The sequence below is a fragment of the Oreochromis niloticus genome, linkage group LG10 (genome assembly GCF_001858045.2).
Source record: "Oreochromis niloticus isolate F11D_XX linkage group LG10, O_niloticus_UMD_NMBU, whole genome shotgun sequence".
Taxonomy (NCBI): domain Eukaryota; kingdom Metazoa; phylum Chordata; class Actinopteri; order Cichliformes; family Cichlidae; genus Oreochromis; species Oreochromis niloticus.
The window spans coordinates 11,281,290-11,297,574 of NC_031975.2; the positions used below are offsets into that span (position 1 = coordinate 11,281,290).

The following is a 16,285-nucleotide window of genomic DNA, read 5'->3' on the forward strand; positions in this document are numbered from 1 at the left end:
TCTAATATATTGTCCGAAAAGGAGGGCAGCTGATCTTTTTTCCAAACCAAACACTGCAGTGTTGCAAGCCTGCTTGTGTTTGAGTTTAGATGCTTTCTAAATGGAATAAAAGTCAGAGATGAGATGTTTTTTTTTTCTCAATCAGAATATAAAAGCTCAGCTTGAGTTTGTAAGATCCTACATGTGGAGCACCTTGATGTAAATAAGCGGTTCATTTTCCAGAATATGGATGTAGCTCCCACAACATTCCGTGTTATTTAAAAGACATGCGGTGACCTAGATTTTGGGGGCAGTTTTCATTGTATAATGATATCTTGCGCACACTGAAGGGTAGAATTGCTGCACTCGTGGCATCTTTGTTTCCGCGTGCACCTGTGGAGCGTAGGAGTTGCTGTCATCAAGACTGAAGTCTTTGTTTCTGTTTTGTAGAGTGGGAAAAATAACCCCATCCTTTTTACTTTAGGCATCAGGGAATTTCAAATGCTTTCTCACATCTTGCACAGAGCTCCTGTGGGTATGTACGTCTATACAGGGAACCAGAGCACAAGGCTGAAAACGAGTGCGCTATCCTTCCTCCGGGTTTGGCATAAAAGGGGCATTTATTTGTGCAGCACGTAATTGCCCTACAGTGCAGTGAGACAAAATATTCAGGTGTATGGGCCTTGTGGGCCAAATTTCTGTGGATCACAGTATTCACTTCCAATACATCCAGTTTGTTCAGTAAATGTAAGCCTACCTCGAGCTCACAATTGGAGTACATCAGCAAGTAGTGACCAGCATTCCTCTCTCGCTATTTTAAATTAAGTCTAGGTGGAACATTAACCCATCCTGCAGTAGGAATGTTTCTGTAGTGCCTTAAAAAAAGTTGTGAAAAACTGTGTCTGTTAACCAAAACCATTAGTCACAAGGTCATAACCCTAACTTCTTGAAATCTGTGACAGCTGCAGGATGTTTCCAGTCAGCCAAATTACACTGTAAGAAGGGATTCACATTGACAGCTACATGGATGTGAACAACTCTGAATCATTTTGGATTTGAAATTTCAAAGTTGATTCAAAATCGTTGATACAATTATTGAAGAACATATTCTAACTAAAGTGATAATGGACAAACGGTCACAATTGTACAAGTTTTCATGAAAGCGCTGAGTTATCAGGAAGGAAGAAGTGAACTCAGCGAATTGTAGAGCCTCCTTTAGCAACAGCAACCTCCATCAGATTGTTTCTGTTGCTGCTTTAGATTTAAACAGTCAAGAAAATGAACTTGGGACCAAACCTCCTACAAAGCTATTTTTGTTTCATCAATATGTTTTGAAAAAGTTTATTCAACATGCCCCGAATACCTCCGCTGGGTTAAGATCAGGACTTTTAAGGAATTTTATTCTTTTCAAACATTCAAATGATGCCTCACAGGTAGGATGAGGTTTTGGTTTTGGCCTTTTCTCATAAATACAGACTTGTGCGTTTTTGTCAAAAAGTGGCATTCAGAACAGCTAATAAATGAAAATGAAACAGAGCAATTTCAGTACAGTTTGAGTAATCAATGTAGAGAAATATTACACTCCCAACTATACATGAGCAGAGAAACCCCCTGCTGTCCACATCATCCAAAACAAGCTGATTTTGAAAACGTTGCCAGTTTGCGAATGTTTAATTCTTATGTTTTGGTTCCTTATCTTGTTATGTGATAAACTCCTGAACAAATAGTTCATATAGACAGTATTTTTTTCTTATAACAGGATTGTTATAATATTGCATAATGTTACAATCCATTCCTCTGTGCAAACTTCTACATAAGACGTGTAAACAACAAAGTTCGGAGCAACTGTACAAATTGTTTGCATTACCTTTAGAAGGCTTTATTTTCTTCCACTGCTGCAAGAAAGCTGTAAATTCGTCACTGTCTTAATTTTTTAAAAGGCCTCTTGGCCTGTAGTGTACATGTATTCGCTTGACAAAAGAAAATTATGGTTAAAACTGCTCTCACTCAATGCAGCATCAGCTGGCCTGTAAATGTAGTGCTCGGTTGCCTGTAAGGACTCCGTTACTCACTCTCGGTTGAAAGAAAACTGTGAAGTTTAGCCTATGTTGTAGTGACTCATGGTAGAAAGTCTCATTTTAACCTCCAAAGCTTTGACTTCTCTCTTATTTCATGTTTTCTTCTGAATGCACTGGCCATCAAAAGGGTTGGAGACCCATGCCTACAACTCAATGAAAAACCAATAAGTCAGATGACTCAGTTTTGCACTAACATACGGCACAAAAGCATTTAGCTACAGACATGATCAATATTCTTTTCATGTGGGCTGGTAATTGACTGAAATAGGAGCACTTGGATATGTTAAAGCCCTCAACATGTGTTGTCTCTGGTTGAAATCAGGTCCGGTGTATTATCATTGCATCTGCTGTAATCTGCAGATTTGATTTGTGCTTTTGTGTCCAGTGTGAGGCAAGCAATGTCTTAAGTGCAGTGTTTCTCTCTGCTCAGGAATATAAACGCAAGCAGCTCGAGGAACAGCGTCAGTCCGAGCGGCTGCAGAGACAGCTGCAACAGGAACATGCCTACCTGGTGTCCCTGCAACAACAGCAGCAAGAAAAGAAACCTCAGCTTTACCACTACAACAAAAACCTGGAGCCCAACAACAAACCGACTTGGGCCCGCGAGGTACCAGCATTCCGGCATTTTAATCATTAGACAGTAAAAGCAGCGAACACTACAGAGTAAATTCTCCTCTCGCACGCCTTATTTCAGGTGGAGGAGAGGAGTAAGCTCAACAGACAGGGCTCACCCAAAATCTGCACTACTGTCTCCGACACTGCCATCCAGTCACGCTCTGACTCAATCAGCCAGTCAGGAGCGGTCCAGTCTGCGCAGACCCCACCGATGCAAAGGCCTGTTGAACCCCAAGGAGGGCAGGGCAAGGTGGGTGTTTCTGAGAGTTTGAAATAATAATCTGCCCTTAATTGGAGCAGATACAATTGCTTTATACCTTCCTACTTCTTATTCCTCTGCTGTTTTCAACTTAATTTTTTTCTACTATCTTATTTATGCCTTCCTTTTTTTTTCTTTTCCCTCCCCAAATCACCTTGAACTACAAATGTGACCATTCACCCTCTCTGCGCCTGCCTTCCTTTGTCGCTCTTCTTTCCACTCTGCTGCGCTTCCCTCCCGGTGTGCTGCTGCTGCTCCTGTCCCCTGCAGTTCCAGATGGCTCACTTGGTTCCTCTGAAGCCTTATGCTGCCCCTGTCCCTCGCTCTCAGTCACTCTGTGACCAGCCCACTAAGACCATGTCCGCCTTCCCTACCCAGGATCCTTCCCTGACCCCCACACCCCGCCCTATCCACTCCAGAGAGCTGGTGCGTCAGAATTCAGACCCCACTTCTGAAACCCAGGCACCACAGGCACACCAAATCAGAGAGGATCGTGGCCCGTGGATCCGCCTGCCGGATGTAGAACTTCCACCCAAGGTGAGATTCAGCAGCTGTAGTTGGCGTCCAACCTAAGTTTGAACTTTTTTGTTATCTCAGCTGTTCACTGGGCTGCAGCTATTAAAGAGACTTTAAATGCGTACCTCATAGAGAAGCTGGTGGTAGTACGTGGAGCTCATTTGCTTATATCTAGGGAAGACTCGACCAACTAGGAATAAATTTGCATGATAAAAGCTGTTGTGCATCTTCGAGTGGTTGGTCTACATTTCTACAGTCTTCATGAAAGTTGTTGTTGCCTGGAAAATGTAAGACTTTGCCATTTTTTTTCTTAGATTCCACAGAGGACGGCGTCTATCGCCACAGCTCTCAACACCAACCTAACCTCTGGTATAAGGCACCCAGTAAGAGCCAGGTACTGAAGACATGCTTTGATCTGAGATTTCTTTAATTTAGTGCCTTTTTAATAGGATAAACAGCTATGACAACTTGAGTTAATTGATTTTTATCCTCACTGTAACCTCGTGGCAGCAATCCAGATCTCAGTCGCAATGATCGCTGGGAGAGAGGAGACAGCATGAGCATCATATCCAATCTTCCCCAGACGGGCAGTTTAGAGAGGCATCGCATCCTCAGTGAGTTCCCATCTCCCCAGTGCCATTTCTCAGCAGACTGTCTTTGCAGTAAGTGTATTTTCAGAAGCATAACTACTCTCTGTGACGTTGTTATTTTCAGGTTCCTCCAAAATGGATTCGCCCATTCTCTCCCACGATCCTCGTCACAAGCCAGGAGAATCTCGAACCTCCTCCCGGCCTGGGCGTCCTGCTGTGAGTGGCTGTTTCCTCACTGTGCCGACTTGTAAAGCCAGCTTTAACAGAACTCAAAGGGGTGCCCGCCACAGACAAGCATCTGTAAAATAAAAAACACACTAACACGCTGTGCTTACGCTTAGTTTTAACTTAAATGCACCTGTTCTGTAAATGAATTAATAGAAAACTAACTCGAGGATTTCTCCTCACTTCAACTTTACTCCTGAGCCAGTACTGATATATCGCCTCATGCTGCTCCTTTTCTTTCTTTCTTTTTTAAATCCCTGTTTTTTTTAACTTTACCTTAAATGCGCAGAGTTACAAGAGAGCTATAGGGGAGGTTAGTATCAATGTCTCTTCTGTGCTTGTGATGCTCCTGCATGACTTGGTATTTGCATTTACTGTCAGTGTCTGTATAGAATTAATGGCATGCCCTACACTGCCTGCTTTCATCACGTAAATCTCATTTTATTCTTGGAATAAAATGAACTTCTTTCTATAAAATCCTTTCTAAGGACTTTGCATGTATTCTGTTGCAGTTTGAACACCTTTCACTAAACACCTGCATCCATTATGAGTCATTTGCATTGCTGCTGTTTTTCAGCTCATCATCCCGATGCCTGCCTTACCAGCTGTCTTTGTATTGTCTTGTTTATCAGTAGTACAGGAAGTGTTTCCCATAGAATTAGATTTATGTGTGGCAGCAGCAGTTTTCGTTTTGGGAAGGTGTGCTTGTGTTTTGAGCACAAAACGAAGCACACACGCGTTTCAAGATTTATTATTAAATATTATTGTTTATTAGGCTAATGTTCCTATGTGAGATCTGATTTCAATGGGCTTGGACCATCTCAGACCGCAGCTTCGACAGCTCTGTAGGCTCGTCGAGTGACCCTCACTCACATGCTCCGCTCTTGAGATCCAGCTCGCACTGGATCTCACCAGCTCCAGTCCAACATGGTGAAGTTGAAGTCTGACTGGGCAAACGCCACTGCAACAGCGACCTGGTCTGTGTGCCAGTAGGAAAAAATGATATACCAAATAAAGGCAGTATATGGGAAACACTTACATACTGTGTAATGCTGTCGTGTTAGCTGCTATTTTCTTTGATAGCTGAGATTATGTGCAATCCTGTCTGCGCAGGATCATGGCCTCTTTGCCAAGGAGCGTGCCGAGGAGCCGCCAAGACCTCCGGTCAAAGCCAACGATTACTCGTCCTCTTCGGAAAGCAGCGAGAGTAGTGAAGAAAGTGAAAGCGGCGAGGGAGCAGAGGAGGAAGAAAGCCCCACAGATCGGTAATACTTACAATTCAGGGATCAGCAAATAGTTTCTGTTTGTGAGCTTTGCTTTTAAAAGAAGAGTAACCTGCTTGTGTAAAATCAGCATCCTACATCCTTTTTGATTTCAGCCACAGAGATGCAGACACTGATTCAGTCAACACCATGGTGGTTCATGAAGATGAGGGCGAGGCAGGAGAAGGAGAGCAAGCTGGAGGCTATGGGGATCAGACCATGCTGGTACAGAGGGTGAGTCATCTGTATATGTAATGATGCTTAAAATGCATTGAGTTCACGGAGAAATCAACACAGTTTCTGTCACAGAATATTGTAAAGCAGGAAGACAAGAGCCTCTGGTCCACTTCAACGGTGTTATACTTTTTTATATATACAGTGTATACAAATAAAGAAGACATTATGTAATGTGGAGTCATTGTACATGCACAAATAAATATGGTGGCAGCTTTCAGATTTCATCAATGCACTGAAAGCAAAGAAGATTCCACATTTTGCACCAGTGCTTAACAAGCACTCGCAAGTGAATCAGAAACCGGAACACGTACAGCACTGTGTGGCGTATCAGTGGACTGCGAGGTTGTGAAACCACAGCTTCTGTATTGCACAGCTGTTGTTAGTAACTTTAATTATTCTTTTCTTTTAACTCCTTTTATTTTAGTGTCTATGTTGCCTGAAGACAGACTTTAGCCAGCCCGAGTTAGATTGTCAAATGTCTTGATTGTTTTTGAGAGACAGCCATGACAGCATATGTCTTCCAGCTGGCTCATAATGAATTGTCACTTTTAACGAAGTGCAGTAGTTTTGTGTTGTGTTTTGAAGCCTCGAGGGTAGCGTTTCTATAGTCTCCATTTCGGTTAAAAAAAAAAAAAAGAAAAGGAAAAAAAGGATGTGATGAGGAGGAAGGGAGGGATGACTTGAGTGAAATGAGTCTATCCCAGATAATTCTCCTTTTTGAGACATAGTGGAACAAAGATTTACAAACTAGACTTAATTTTTTATTCAGTATGACCCAAAACAGCTCATCGTTAACTCATGAGGAAGGCTTACAGAGGTCCAGATAATGCTGATTTCACATATGCTTCTGTAGGACAGAAGGTCTTTTTGCAACCACAATTATCACCATCTGGTAGCCTTCAGAATGAATGCAGGGTTAAGGAACTTCTGCATTGGCTTCATTTTTCTGACCTGGAAGCTGCGTCCATGTTTTATACCGTCTGAGGGATACTAATGATCACCAGGGAAATATATGGTGCTATTAAATAGTCTGCCATTAGTGCTAAAATGACATACATAACACACTGAGCACACAGAGGAAGAATGTTGATTGGTTTTACGTATACAGTGCGAATGCTTTCCGTTTTTAATGCAAATCCTAAAACCATTTCCAGTGTCAGCACCACATCCCTCTGCGACACATTAGAACAGTGACAGTCCTCCAGCCTGGCTGGGCACGTCAAATATTATCTTGACAGGATCACATTTTATAGCAGCGTGCAGATGAGATCCTTCATTCATTCATTTATTCCCAAGTATGTGCAAGATATCGGTTTTGAGGACATATAGGGTTTAATTTATCATAAACTTGTGAAAAGGTTTATGATAAATTTGTATTTAATGAGTAGCTTTTATGTAATTTGCATGTGCATGTAGGTTCCTGTCAGTTTAGACTTTTGTTTTCTTTGTTGCTCATTTTTCCTTAATGTGGCTTTAAAACAGCTTGTGCATGTTCAGTTTTTCCTGAAAGAAATTCGACTGGGAAAGCATCCAGTGGTTGTGCATGACAGAACCTTTACAAGTCAGATAATGATTTTGGGGTCGTTCAGATAATGGAGACAGAAAACTGCACAAGGTCCATTACTGATCGTTACAGTGTTAAACATTTAAAGTAACTTTTCAAAGTCAGAGTCACTGTTTATGTGCTAAATGTTTCTGAGTAATTGGTGCAGCAGATTATCCTAATCTGAGTCTGTCATATCATTATGTAATATTTAATAATTCTGTGTGTTTGTTTTTATTTCATCTGAAAGACCCCAGAGAAGCGCAGCCATAACGGATACACTAACTTGCCAGATGTGGTGCAGCCCTCTCACTCCCCCACTGACTCAGCCACTCACTCCTCTCCTGGGAAGGACTCTGTTTACGATGTAAGTGTTACTGATGCTAAGTATATCAGCCCTAAATTCCTCCTCCCCCCCCTCCCTCCCGATGTGTTCCACATTTACCATCAGATCAGTCACGAAGTTCACCCATAACTGAATGCATTTACAATTACCAGTAGTGCAGCTCTTAAAGCTGTTTTGATGCCACATAAGGACTTAAAACACTTGGAGATGGAAGAAAAATACATTTTCAGAAGAAATGTAGACTTAAACAAGAATATACAACTAACACACACATCCTGTTCTCCCAGTATCAGTCCAGAGGTTTGGTTAAGGCATCTGGCAAATCCTCTTTCACTACCTTTGTGGATCTGGGAATGTACCAGTCACCAGGAGGTACAGGCGATAACATATCTGTCAGTGGTGAGTGAAATATTCACTACCTTAACCTTGTTTTTGCATTAGAATACTTTTCCTTTATGTACAAAAATAAGTCTGATGACTTGATAATGGATGTAATGTTGATTTAAAATAGGATTATTGAAACATTAGTATATATGTATTTTGTACTGGTTTGTGTTTTCCCTCTTCAAATAAGCCATTCCCATTGCTGCTTCTATGTGTAGGCTCCAGGTTTGATCAGCTGAAGATGGAAGTGAGGAAAGGATCCATGGTGAATGTCAATCCCACCAACACACGCCCTCCTAATGACACACCAGAGATTCGCAAGTATAAGAAGAGGTTCAACTCTGAGATCCTGTGTGCTGCACTTTGGGGTAAGAACCGATTTATTAATGAAAAAATATCAATGCAAAATGCAAACACCCTTACTGAATTGTTTGTGTGGTGTGTCTTTAGGTGTGAACCTTTTGGTAGGCACGGAGAATGGTTTGAAGCTACTGGATCGTAGTGGTCAGGGCAAGGTGTACCCCCTCATCAACTCACGCAGGTTCCAGCAGATGGACGTCCTGGAGGGCCTCAACCTGCTCATCACCATATCAGGTCACAACTGCTGCCCACTGCTGTTGCTGCAGCTGGTTAAGTTTGTCTGTCCTTTGGTCGTGAGATGATAAGCAAGCCTCTTTCTACATTTGAAAAATAATAACAAAAGGTGGCTGTTATCCCCTACAAAGCTGTCTCTCGCTGCTTTTTTATTCACTCACTGTACTGACAGCTGTGTCATATGTTGTGAATCCCCTCTGCTGTGTCAAAAACAATGACCTTCAACTTTAATTTCATTTCTGTGAGGCCAAAGTCAAAAAAGGCAAGTAGATTGAGAGAAGACTGTGTTGCTGTGGCTGAAAAACATGTGCATTTATAATTGTGCCATTAGTGTCGCAATTAAAAATCATACCTTCGCTTCCATCATCCCTTCTAGAGGGATTAGTATGTACAGCAGGAAAGGGACATTTAAGTTGGACGGTAATATCATGGGGAAAAAAATAATATTTTCATATGAAATCCATTTTTGCCATTTCCCGACCTTTAATTGCAGGATAAAAAATAATGTAACCACATTATATAAATGCACTTAAATAATTACTATAATGTAGTCAGATTTATAATTGATCTTTCTCTTTGTGCATCTATTAAGGCAAGAAAAACAAAGTGCGTGTCTACTACCTGGCATGGCTGAGGAATAAGATCCTCCACAATGATCCTGAGGTAGAAAAGAAGCAGGGTTGGACCACAGTGGGAGAGATGGAGGGCTGTGTACACTACAAAGTGGGTGAGTGACAGATGATGGCTTTTTATCCCTGGTGTTTATTAAACTCCCGAGAAATTGGTGATGAATGCATTTGGCACAGTAAATTATTAATTACAAGTGTCTGATGTCAGATGGCCTTGTGCTTGTTCTGTCTAGTGAAATACGAGAGGATAAAGTTCCTGGTGATTGCTTTGAAGAATGCGGTGGAAGTTTATGCTTGGGCGCCCAAACCTTATCACAAATTCATGGCCTTCAAGGTAAGTCTCCCCTTTCGTATGAGCTGGATTAGTTATGCAAGGGCAGTCAACCAGAAGCGGCTTCAAGTTGATTATCTTCTCATTCTCTCTTTCTGCGTCCTATCACCCTCCACCCCTTTAAACCAGTCTTTTTCAGATTTGCCACACAGGCCTGTCTTGGTCGACTTGACAGTGGAGGAAGGCCAGAGGTTGAAGGTCATCTATGGATCTTGCGCTGGCTTCCACGCCATCGATGTGGACTCTGGAAACAACTATGATATTTATATTCCCGTTCACGTAAGTTTTATGGCAACGATTTGTAATATATAAAGCAGACAGTAGCTCATCCCTCCGGGTTTCTATCTCAAACAGATCCAGAGCCAAGTGACACCACACGCAATCGTGTTCCTGCCCAGCTCAGACGGCATGGAGATGCTGCTGTGCTACGAGGACGAGGGCGTCTACGTCAACACATATGGGCGCATAATAAAGGACGTTGTCCTGCAGTGGGGCGAGATGCCTACATCTGTTGGTACGGGTCAAACCAAGCAGCACTGAATTGTAAAGACCGTAACTGGTTAATCCGGTCCTAACCTTACACTGTGCTCTACAGCTCATATCTGCTCAAACCAGATCATGGGTTGGGGAGAAAAGGCCATTGAGATCCGCTCTGTGGAGACTGGCCACTTGGACGGTGTTTTTATGCACAAAAGAGCTCAGCGGCTGAAGTTCCTTTGCGAGAGAAATGACAAGGTAAACATAGAAACACTTGTAGAAGGCCAACTCTGCCTTTTGTGTCTGCATGCAAAGTATAAACACAGAGCCTGCAGCTGATTAGCTTAGCTTAGCCACTGATTGCAGAGGTGTGCAGCTACCCTGAAAGAAAGTAATCTCTTCACCAGAACCCCAAAGCTCATGAGATACACAAAGAGCTATTTATATGTGAATCGGTGCAGCTTGATGGTAACATCTTTAAAAGGAATAACATGCATCTCGATTGTGTCTATCCTCAGGTGTTTTTCGCATCAGTGCGGTCTGGAGGCAGCAGCCAGGTGTACTTCATGACGTTGAACAGAAACTGCATCATGAACTGGTGAAAGGACCCCAGCAGGGATCGAAGAAGGAAGTGCATCCGAAATTTGCGCTAACGCATGCACCAAATGTGAACATCACTCTCTTTTCTCTCCAGCAAGCACACACTCAAGCACTCATAGTCCAAAGAGGCGCGCACACACACACATAGCACACACACCACACACACACACATACATACAAAAACAATCTTAAAATCCATTCCAACTTACACTCCTTAAGATGCAGTTTCAACCGTGACCCCCTGAAAACATTCTCCCTCGAGGATACCGTGAAAAACAGCCGATGAGCTTCATATGTTGATACCATCTATTAATTTGTACTGTATATATTCTTGTCTTGATTTCCTTTTCTTTGTGGACCCGTGTTCAGTCGTAAATATTTAGTTCCTAATTGTGAAGTATGTTAACATTCCTTGATGGTTCTCCAGTACTTTTGAGGAAGGCATTATTTACTAATAGTATATATCAAAATGAAGCTGTAAATAGATAGCACCTTAGACTTGGATCCGAATCATTTGCAGGCCTCTTGCATAGCCGACGTGAGACGATAAACACTTGCAACGGCTCGTGGCCCCCGGTTATTTTGAGGCTTCTACAGATTCAGGGAGGCTCAAAGAATTATTACAAACATATTACAAAGGGACAAAGTCCGGCGAAGTAGCTTGTTTAAATTTTTTTTTCTTCTTCTTTTTTTAAAATCTACAGTAGACAGTTAGAAGAACTCTTACTTTGTTTCTCTGACTAAACCAAATTATGGTTCAGTTCTTAATCACTGGCAAGTAAACCTAAAATCCTTCAATAACAGAATAAATTCACTTTGAATGATCAATCAGAAGTCTCCATACTATACGGTACTCAGAAGGAGTACAGTGAAAACTTCCTGCTTTGCCTTTTTGTAGTTTAGGCGAAACCATCAATTGTATGTCTCATCAGGCTTGTATCTAAACTTTTTTGTTTCCATAGATTTTCAAAACTACACAAATTTGATATTTATATGTAGTGATTCTGTATTGGTATTAGCCTACTGGTATTTTTAATTTTACTGTAATTACGTTGCCATTATATTGCAATATATACTATTCTCGTGGAGTGTTTTGAGCAGGGGAGTTCATATATTTGGCTAGCAGTGTTGGAGTATGACGGCAACTCTGAAGGGGAGAGAGAGGGGACGGGAGATTTGTCAGGAGGAGGAGGATGTTAGTGAGACACGGGAGGAGGGTTTGCCACCTTCCTACCACTCTGATCTACTCTACTGTATTATATTTTAGTTCTTAGACTATTTTGTTAGTGTGGATTTTTTTTCGTGAGAAGTGTTTGTCCAGGCAATTGCGGTAGAACAGCCCTCTGTGTGTGATAGAAGTCATATTTGTCCTGGGCCAGTAGAAAGATTTGATTAACGGGGACTCTGCTGTATCACAGAGGGCTCCATCTCATCAGGCACTTTGGAGAGCACAGCTGAAACTCACGAGACTTAATATATTTTATATCTGTACATTCTGCCAAAGTTCACCGTATATATTTTGCAGCAGAGGTTTGAAGCAAGGCCAAAGGGAAAGAGGAGCTTATGGATGCTGACCAAGAAACTATTCCTACAGATCACTAACCGATATTTTGCTTTCAATATACCAATCCAAAATGTGAGCTAGTGGTGTTATGGTATGATTCTCTGTTTCCTTTGCATAGATTAGATTTTGTTAATAGCGCACAGGAATTTTTAAGGGGATTTAGACTTCAGGAAGCTGCTGAAGCGAGAGGTTGGTTGTTCCTCTACACCAAACACTACGGTACAAGCATGAGGCAGCCTTATCAGGAAGAGGCTTGATGAATGGAGCTTTTTGTTCAGTGAGTCACTTGGTTCACTGCACTGCCAGAGGTGGACGTTTAGCGTGGTTGCCGTGAAAATGTCCTGTTTTTTCAACAACTTATACATCAGAGCTATTATGTAAATATTATAAGAATCATAAACTGAATCTTAGCCAGTGATCTGTAGGAAGGTTAAAGCCTGCTCTTTAAGCTAAGGAGATATATTTTATTCATTAAAAAACGAAGAAAGCTATCAAGACTGCAGTGTACATTCAGGACAGAGCGTTTAATCGAAAGTTCTATAAATAGGTGGTTAATTTTCTGAGAGGTTGCGATAAATGGGGATGGAAAGCACCTTCAGCAAACATAAATTTATAAGTATATCTCGCGCAGATACTTTGATGTGCATGTAAGCCATTGAAATAGATTATATAGTACTGTATCAAAGTTGTTTTCCCCTTAAGCGAATGTGTTTTTATTCCTAAGTATCTTTTATGTGCCATGACCTACTTTTCAAACGTCTACAACTACAATCGTCCAGGAGCTCTGGCACTCGTGCTTTTTATGATCAAATCCTTATTTTTTATCAATCTGCCATGTTTACAGTTAAAGCAGTGCCTTGGACTCGGGAAGGTGAGATGCTTTTTGGAAGGGTTGTGAGCCCGCTCCCCAACCCTGTATGCCCGCCCCCTCGCTCCCACCCCCAAAAATCTCTTTACTGAAATCACATGAAGAAGAGGCACAATTATATTTGCTCCCCCGTCAAGATTAATGTCCTGTGCCAGTTAAGTGCACTTAAGTAAAATCCATATTATCTCTTAAATGGACTTGAAATGCTTTTTCTCTTTTCTTTGTTCCTTCTTTCTTTCTGTTTTATTTTTTGGGCAACATATATTCTAACTTCAAATAATCAGCAGACAAGAATCTATTGAGAGAATTGCAATAACAGATAAGTTAATATATGTCCAGTTAATCCAGTGTAACATGTTGAGGATCTACTCACAGCAGGAGCCAGCATAGAGTAAAGCCATGAGTATGTAGAGGAACAAAACAAAACTTAATGTGCACACATCAAGTTAAACTGTGTGTGTATGTGTGTGTATGTGTGTGAGTGATGTCTGCTCCTAAAAATGTAGGTTCATTCTGCACAGGTGATCTAAGCGCTTCTTTAACATGTTGATTGTGTAATGTTGTAGTGGGGAGAGTAGCGTGACTTATTCTGAGAAGCCTATTTTATAAAATATGTAAATGAGTCTATATTGAGAAATAAAAAGTGAATGTACATCTATAAGACAGATTTGTATTTATATGAAAGTGTGTACCGCTCTATTAATCTAAGCACAATGTATTTTAAGGCCGAGAGATCAAAGCTATACCCGAGTCTAACGGAGAGATGGGATATTTTATTTGCCCCCCTCCCCCAAATATTCCCCTCTTTCATTCTGTCATTTGTTAAACTAGTCCGGGTGTAATTAGGAGTTGTTATAGCCAAGCAGGAGACAACTGTGTGTGTATGTGGACAGTCTTGAAAATCTATCCAGACAGAAACATACATGTCTGTTGTTAGCAGGGGAGTCGGATGTGGCTGGGATACAGACACTTGAGGTGACTCGCAGCCTGTTGATGGATCTGCCCTCTGGTGTAAATGGCCTACAGGGGGATGACAGGCTGATAATATTCTCAGGAGATGATCGCAGTGATCATGAAGACTGAACTACACTGATGTTAGGAGCCCAATAGTCTGTGGTGTGGGGTCATCGGCTCTTCACACACCACAAACGAGCCAATAATCTTTAGTTTTCATAAAGTATAAAAAGTAATTCCACTGATTTTACACGTCAGAGTCTGTTTTTGGTGTCAGTAGGTGCTTCGTGTGATGTCGGGTCGCGCTGCTCGGGGCTGAAGGCCAACAAAAATTCTTGCATGAGACAACATTTTTGCACACCTGAATCTTTAACTGAAATTGCAGTGTGTGATTGTGGGAACCTCAGTGTACAGGATGGTGGATGCATGCCTGGAAATAAAAAGATCTCTATTAATTCTGAAGTGTCAAACATGAATCTGCCTACTTCACACGTATAGCATGACGGACACCTTATGAAAAAGATGAAAATCATCCGAATTGTAGGAGAGCTCAAGCTTGAGTGTGTGCAAAGCTTTGATGTGTGAAATCAGTGCGTTTCCCCTCTTTTAAACATATAACTTCCATAATGTACTCCATTCGCAGTCACATGAAATATCCTGCATACAAAAAAAATGATCACTTCCATGTAAACAAAAGCAAAAAGCCATAGCATCACACTTAACTCTCGTCATTTTAACTGCATGGTTTGTGCTGGCAGGTTTTCTGGAGAGCACTGCAGCTAAATTATTAACCATGAAAGCCTTTTGACAAACGTTTGTCGCCAACCCGACCGAGAGCGTCACTCCCAAACACTCAGCTTGTTGCCTCATTTCGTGCAGCAGAAATTCTAATGGTGTTGCGGTCTGGAAGACGGAGGAGTGGTTATGGTTGTTGATTTCCCTAAATGCACCTTAAGATGTGAAAGTGCTATTTCATTTTGTGCCAACGGCCATTAAAAGACCTGAACCTCACAGCTCATTAGTTTCCTGGGAAGATTTGCGTCAGTCTGGCCGTAAGCTTGGACAGATTTGACCGCTGAATTTGTGTGATTTGACTCTTGAGGTGTAGGTGTGGAGGATTGTCCTTCTTTCTTTCTTCCTTTTTTAATTTAAAGCAATACAAGCGTTTGAAGAGTTTCAAAATTGTCCATGCGAGTGTGACTTGCAGGTCGTGATTCTCCAGTGGCCTTCGGCAGACTTAACATAGGCTGGTTTGTGTGTCATTCTGTGCTTTCGCTTTTGTTTGTAATCACACATACACAAAAAAAAATGTCGGTTTAACACAATCACATGCTGGGACGCTTGATGTAATCCAAAAACTGCCTTTATGAACTCTTACGTATCGATAAATGGCTGATAGATAATCATCTCATGATGCACTCTTCTCTTATAACTTATATTTCTAATCAATCCCGTGTGACTGGATTAGCAGCTGTAGTTGGGGAGTGAGGCCAAAACATGGGGAGCTCTACATCGACGTGGCTCTTTGGACAGAAACACAATATCTCCTGTTCTTTTTCAATAACTTTTTGGTTTGTTTTTTAGAAAGACATCTTTGCAGTGTTTTAGTGTGCGCGCGCGTCTGTGTTCCTTGTGAGAGATTAACTCCAGATTGTATTTCATAGACTAAACTTTAAACTTTCAAGATTGTGTTGAATGAATTCATGTCTTAATACAGATTGTTTGAAAAATAAAATACCTTGATCGCATTTGAGTCTGTTTGAATTGTTTTTCTTTGCACCGCAACAAATGCCCATTAGTGAATTATATTATTATCGCAGCGAGGGCTGCAGTTGACATCGGTTTCGTATAACACAACAGCAGTGAACAGAGTGAGATGTACTTCAGTGTTCAGCCACATCATGGTGCTGAAAGTCTGCCTGGACTTCATGTTCCTGTCACTCCTCCTTTGTTACTATGAAGCAACTGTGAAGGGTCCACTTAACAAAAGGCAGTACTCAGTCTTCATAGCCTAACTTGTAAATAAATTTAACAAATTTTCTTCAAGATTTGTTTTTGGTGCACAGTCCTCATTTTCTGAGTCAGAGATGCAGAATGAGCTGCAGCACCCCCCGGTGTCTAAAGACAAAAACATCCGCCAGACATGTAATTCACTGTTTCTACCTAAAGTCTGTTAACAAGGAGTTAGTGGAAAAGATATGACGTGCATCGGCATTCAACATAAAATTTCTTTG

At 41.4% G+C, this 16,285-nt stretch overlaps 1 protein-coding gene across 4 annotated transcripts in view; it reads left to right on the plus strand.

Moving 5' to 3' along the window:
- The window catches only part of mink1 (misshapen-like kinase 1), a 32,276-nt gene extending 16,477 nt beyond the window's left edge, over positions 1 to 15,799 (plus strand). For 2 of the 4 annotated variants that reach the window (XM_013265107.3, XM_013265106.3), the window contains exons 14-32: positions 2,488 to 2,664; positions 2,752 to 2,922; positions 3,202 to 3,468; positions 3,762 to 3,841; positions 3,958 to 4,061; positions 4,162 to 4,253; positions 4,552 to 4,575; positions 5,376 to 5,527; positions 5,641 to 5,758; positions 7,555 to 7,671; positions 7,938 to 8,049; positions 8,253 to 8,402; positions 8,485 to 8,628; positions 9,221 to 9,355; positions 9,491 to 9,591; positions 9,718 to 9,867; positions 9,943 to 10,102; positions 10,184 to 10,323; positions 10,584 to 15,799. In XM_013265107.3, the coding sequence (XP_013120561.1) occupies positions 2,488 to 2,664; positions 2,752 to 2,922; positions 3,202 to 3,468; positions 3,762 to 3,841; positions 3,958 to 4,061; positions 4,162 to 4,253; positions 4,552 to 4,575; positions 5,376 to 5,527; positions 5,641 to 5,758; positions 7,555 to 7,671; positions 7,938 to 8,049; positions 8,253 to 8,402; positions 8,485 to 8,628; positions 9,221 to 9,355; positions 9,491 to 9,591; positions 9,718 to 9,867; positions 9,943 to 10,102; positions 10,184 to 10,323; positions 10,584 to 10,667 (2,478 nt within the window). In that variant the 3' untranslated portion in view covers positions 10,668 to 15,799. The remainder of the gene's footprint in view (positions 1 to 2,487; positions 2,665 to 2,751; positions 2,923 to 3,201; positions 3,469 to 3,761; positions 3,842 to 3,957; positions 4,062 to 4,161; positions 4,254 to 4,551; positions 4,576 to 5,375; positions 5,528 to 5,640; positions 5,759 to 7,554; positions 7,672 to 7,937; positions 8,050 to 8,252; positions 8,403 to 8,484; positions 8,629 to 9,220; positions 9,356 to 9,490; positions 9,592 to 9,717; positions 9,868 to 9,942; positions 10,103 to 10,183; positions 10,324 to 10,583) is intronic. The other 2 variants (XM_005472040.4, XM_013265108.3) reach the window with 2 other exon arrangements.
- The last annotated feature ends 486 nt before the right edge of the window (positions 15,800 to 16,285 follow it).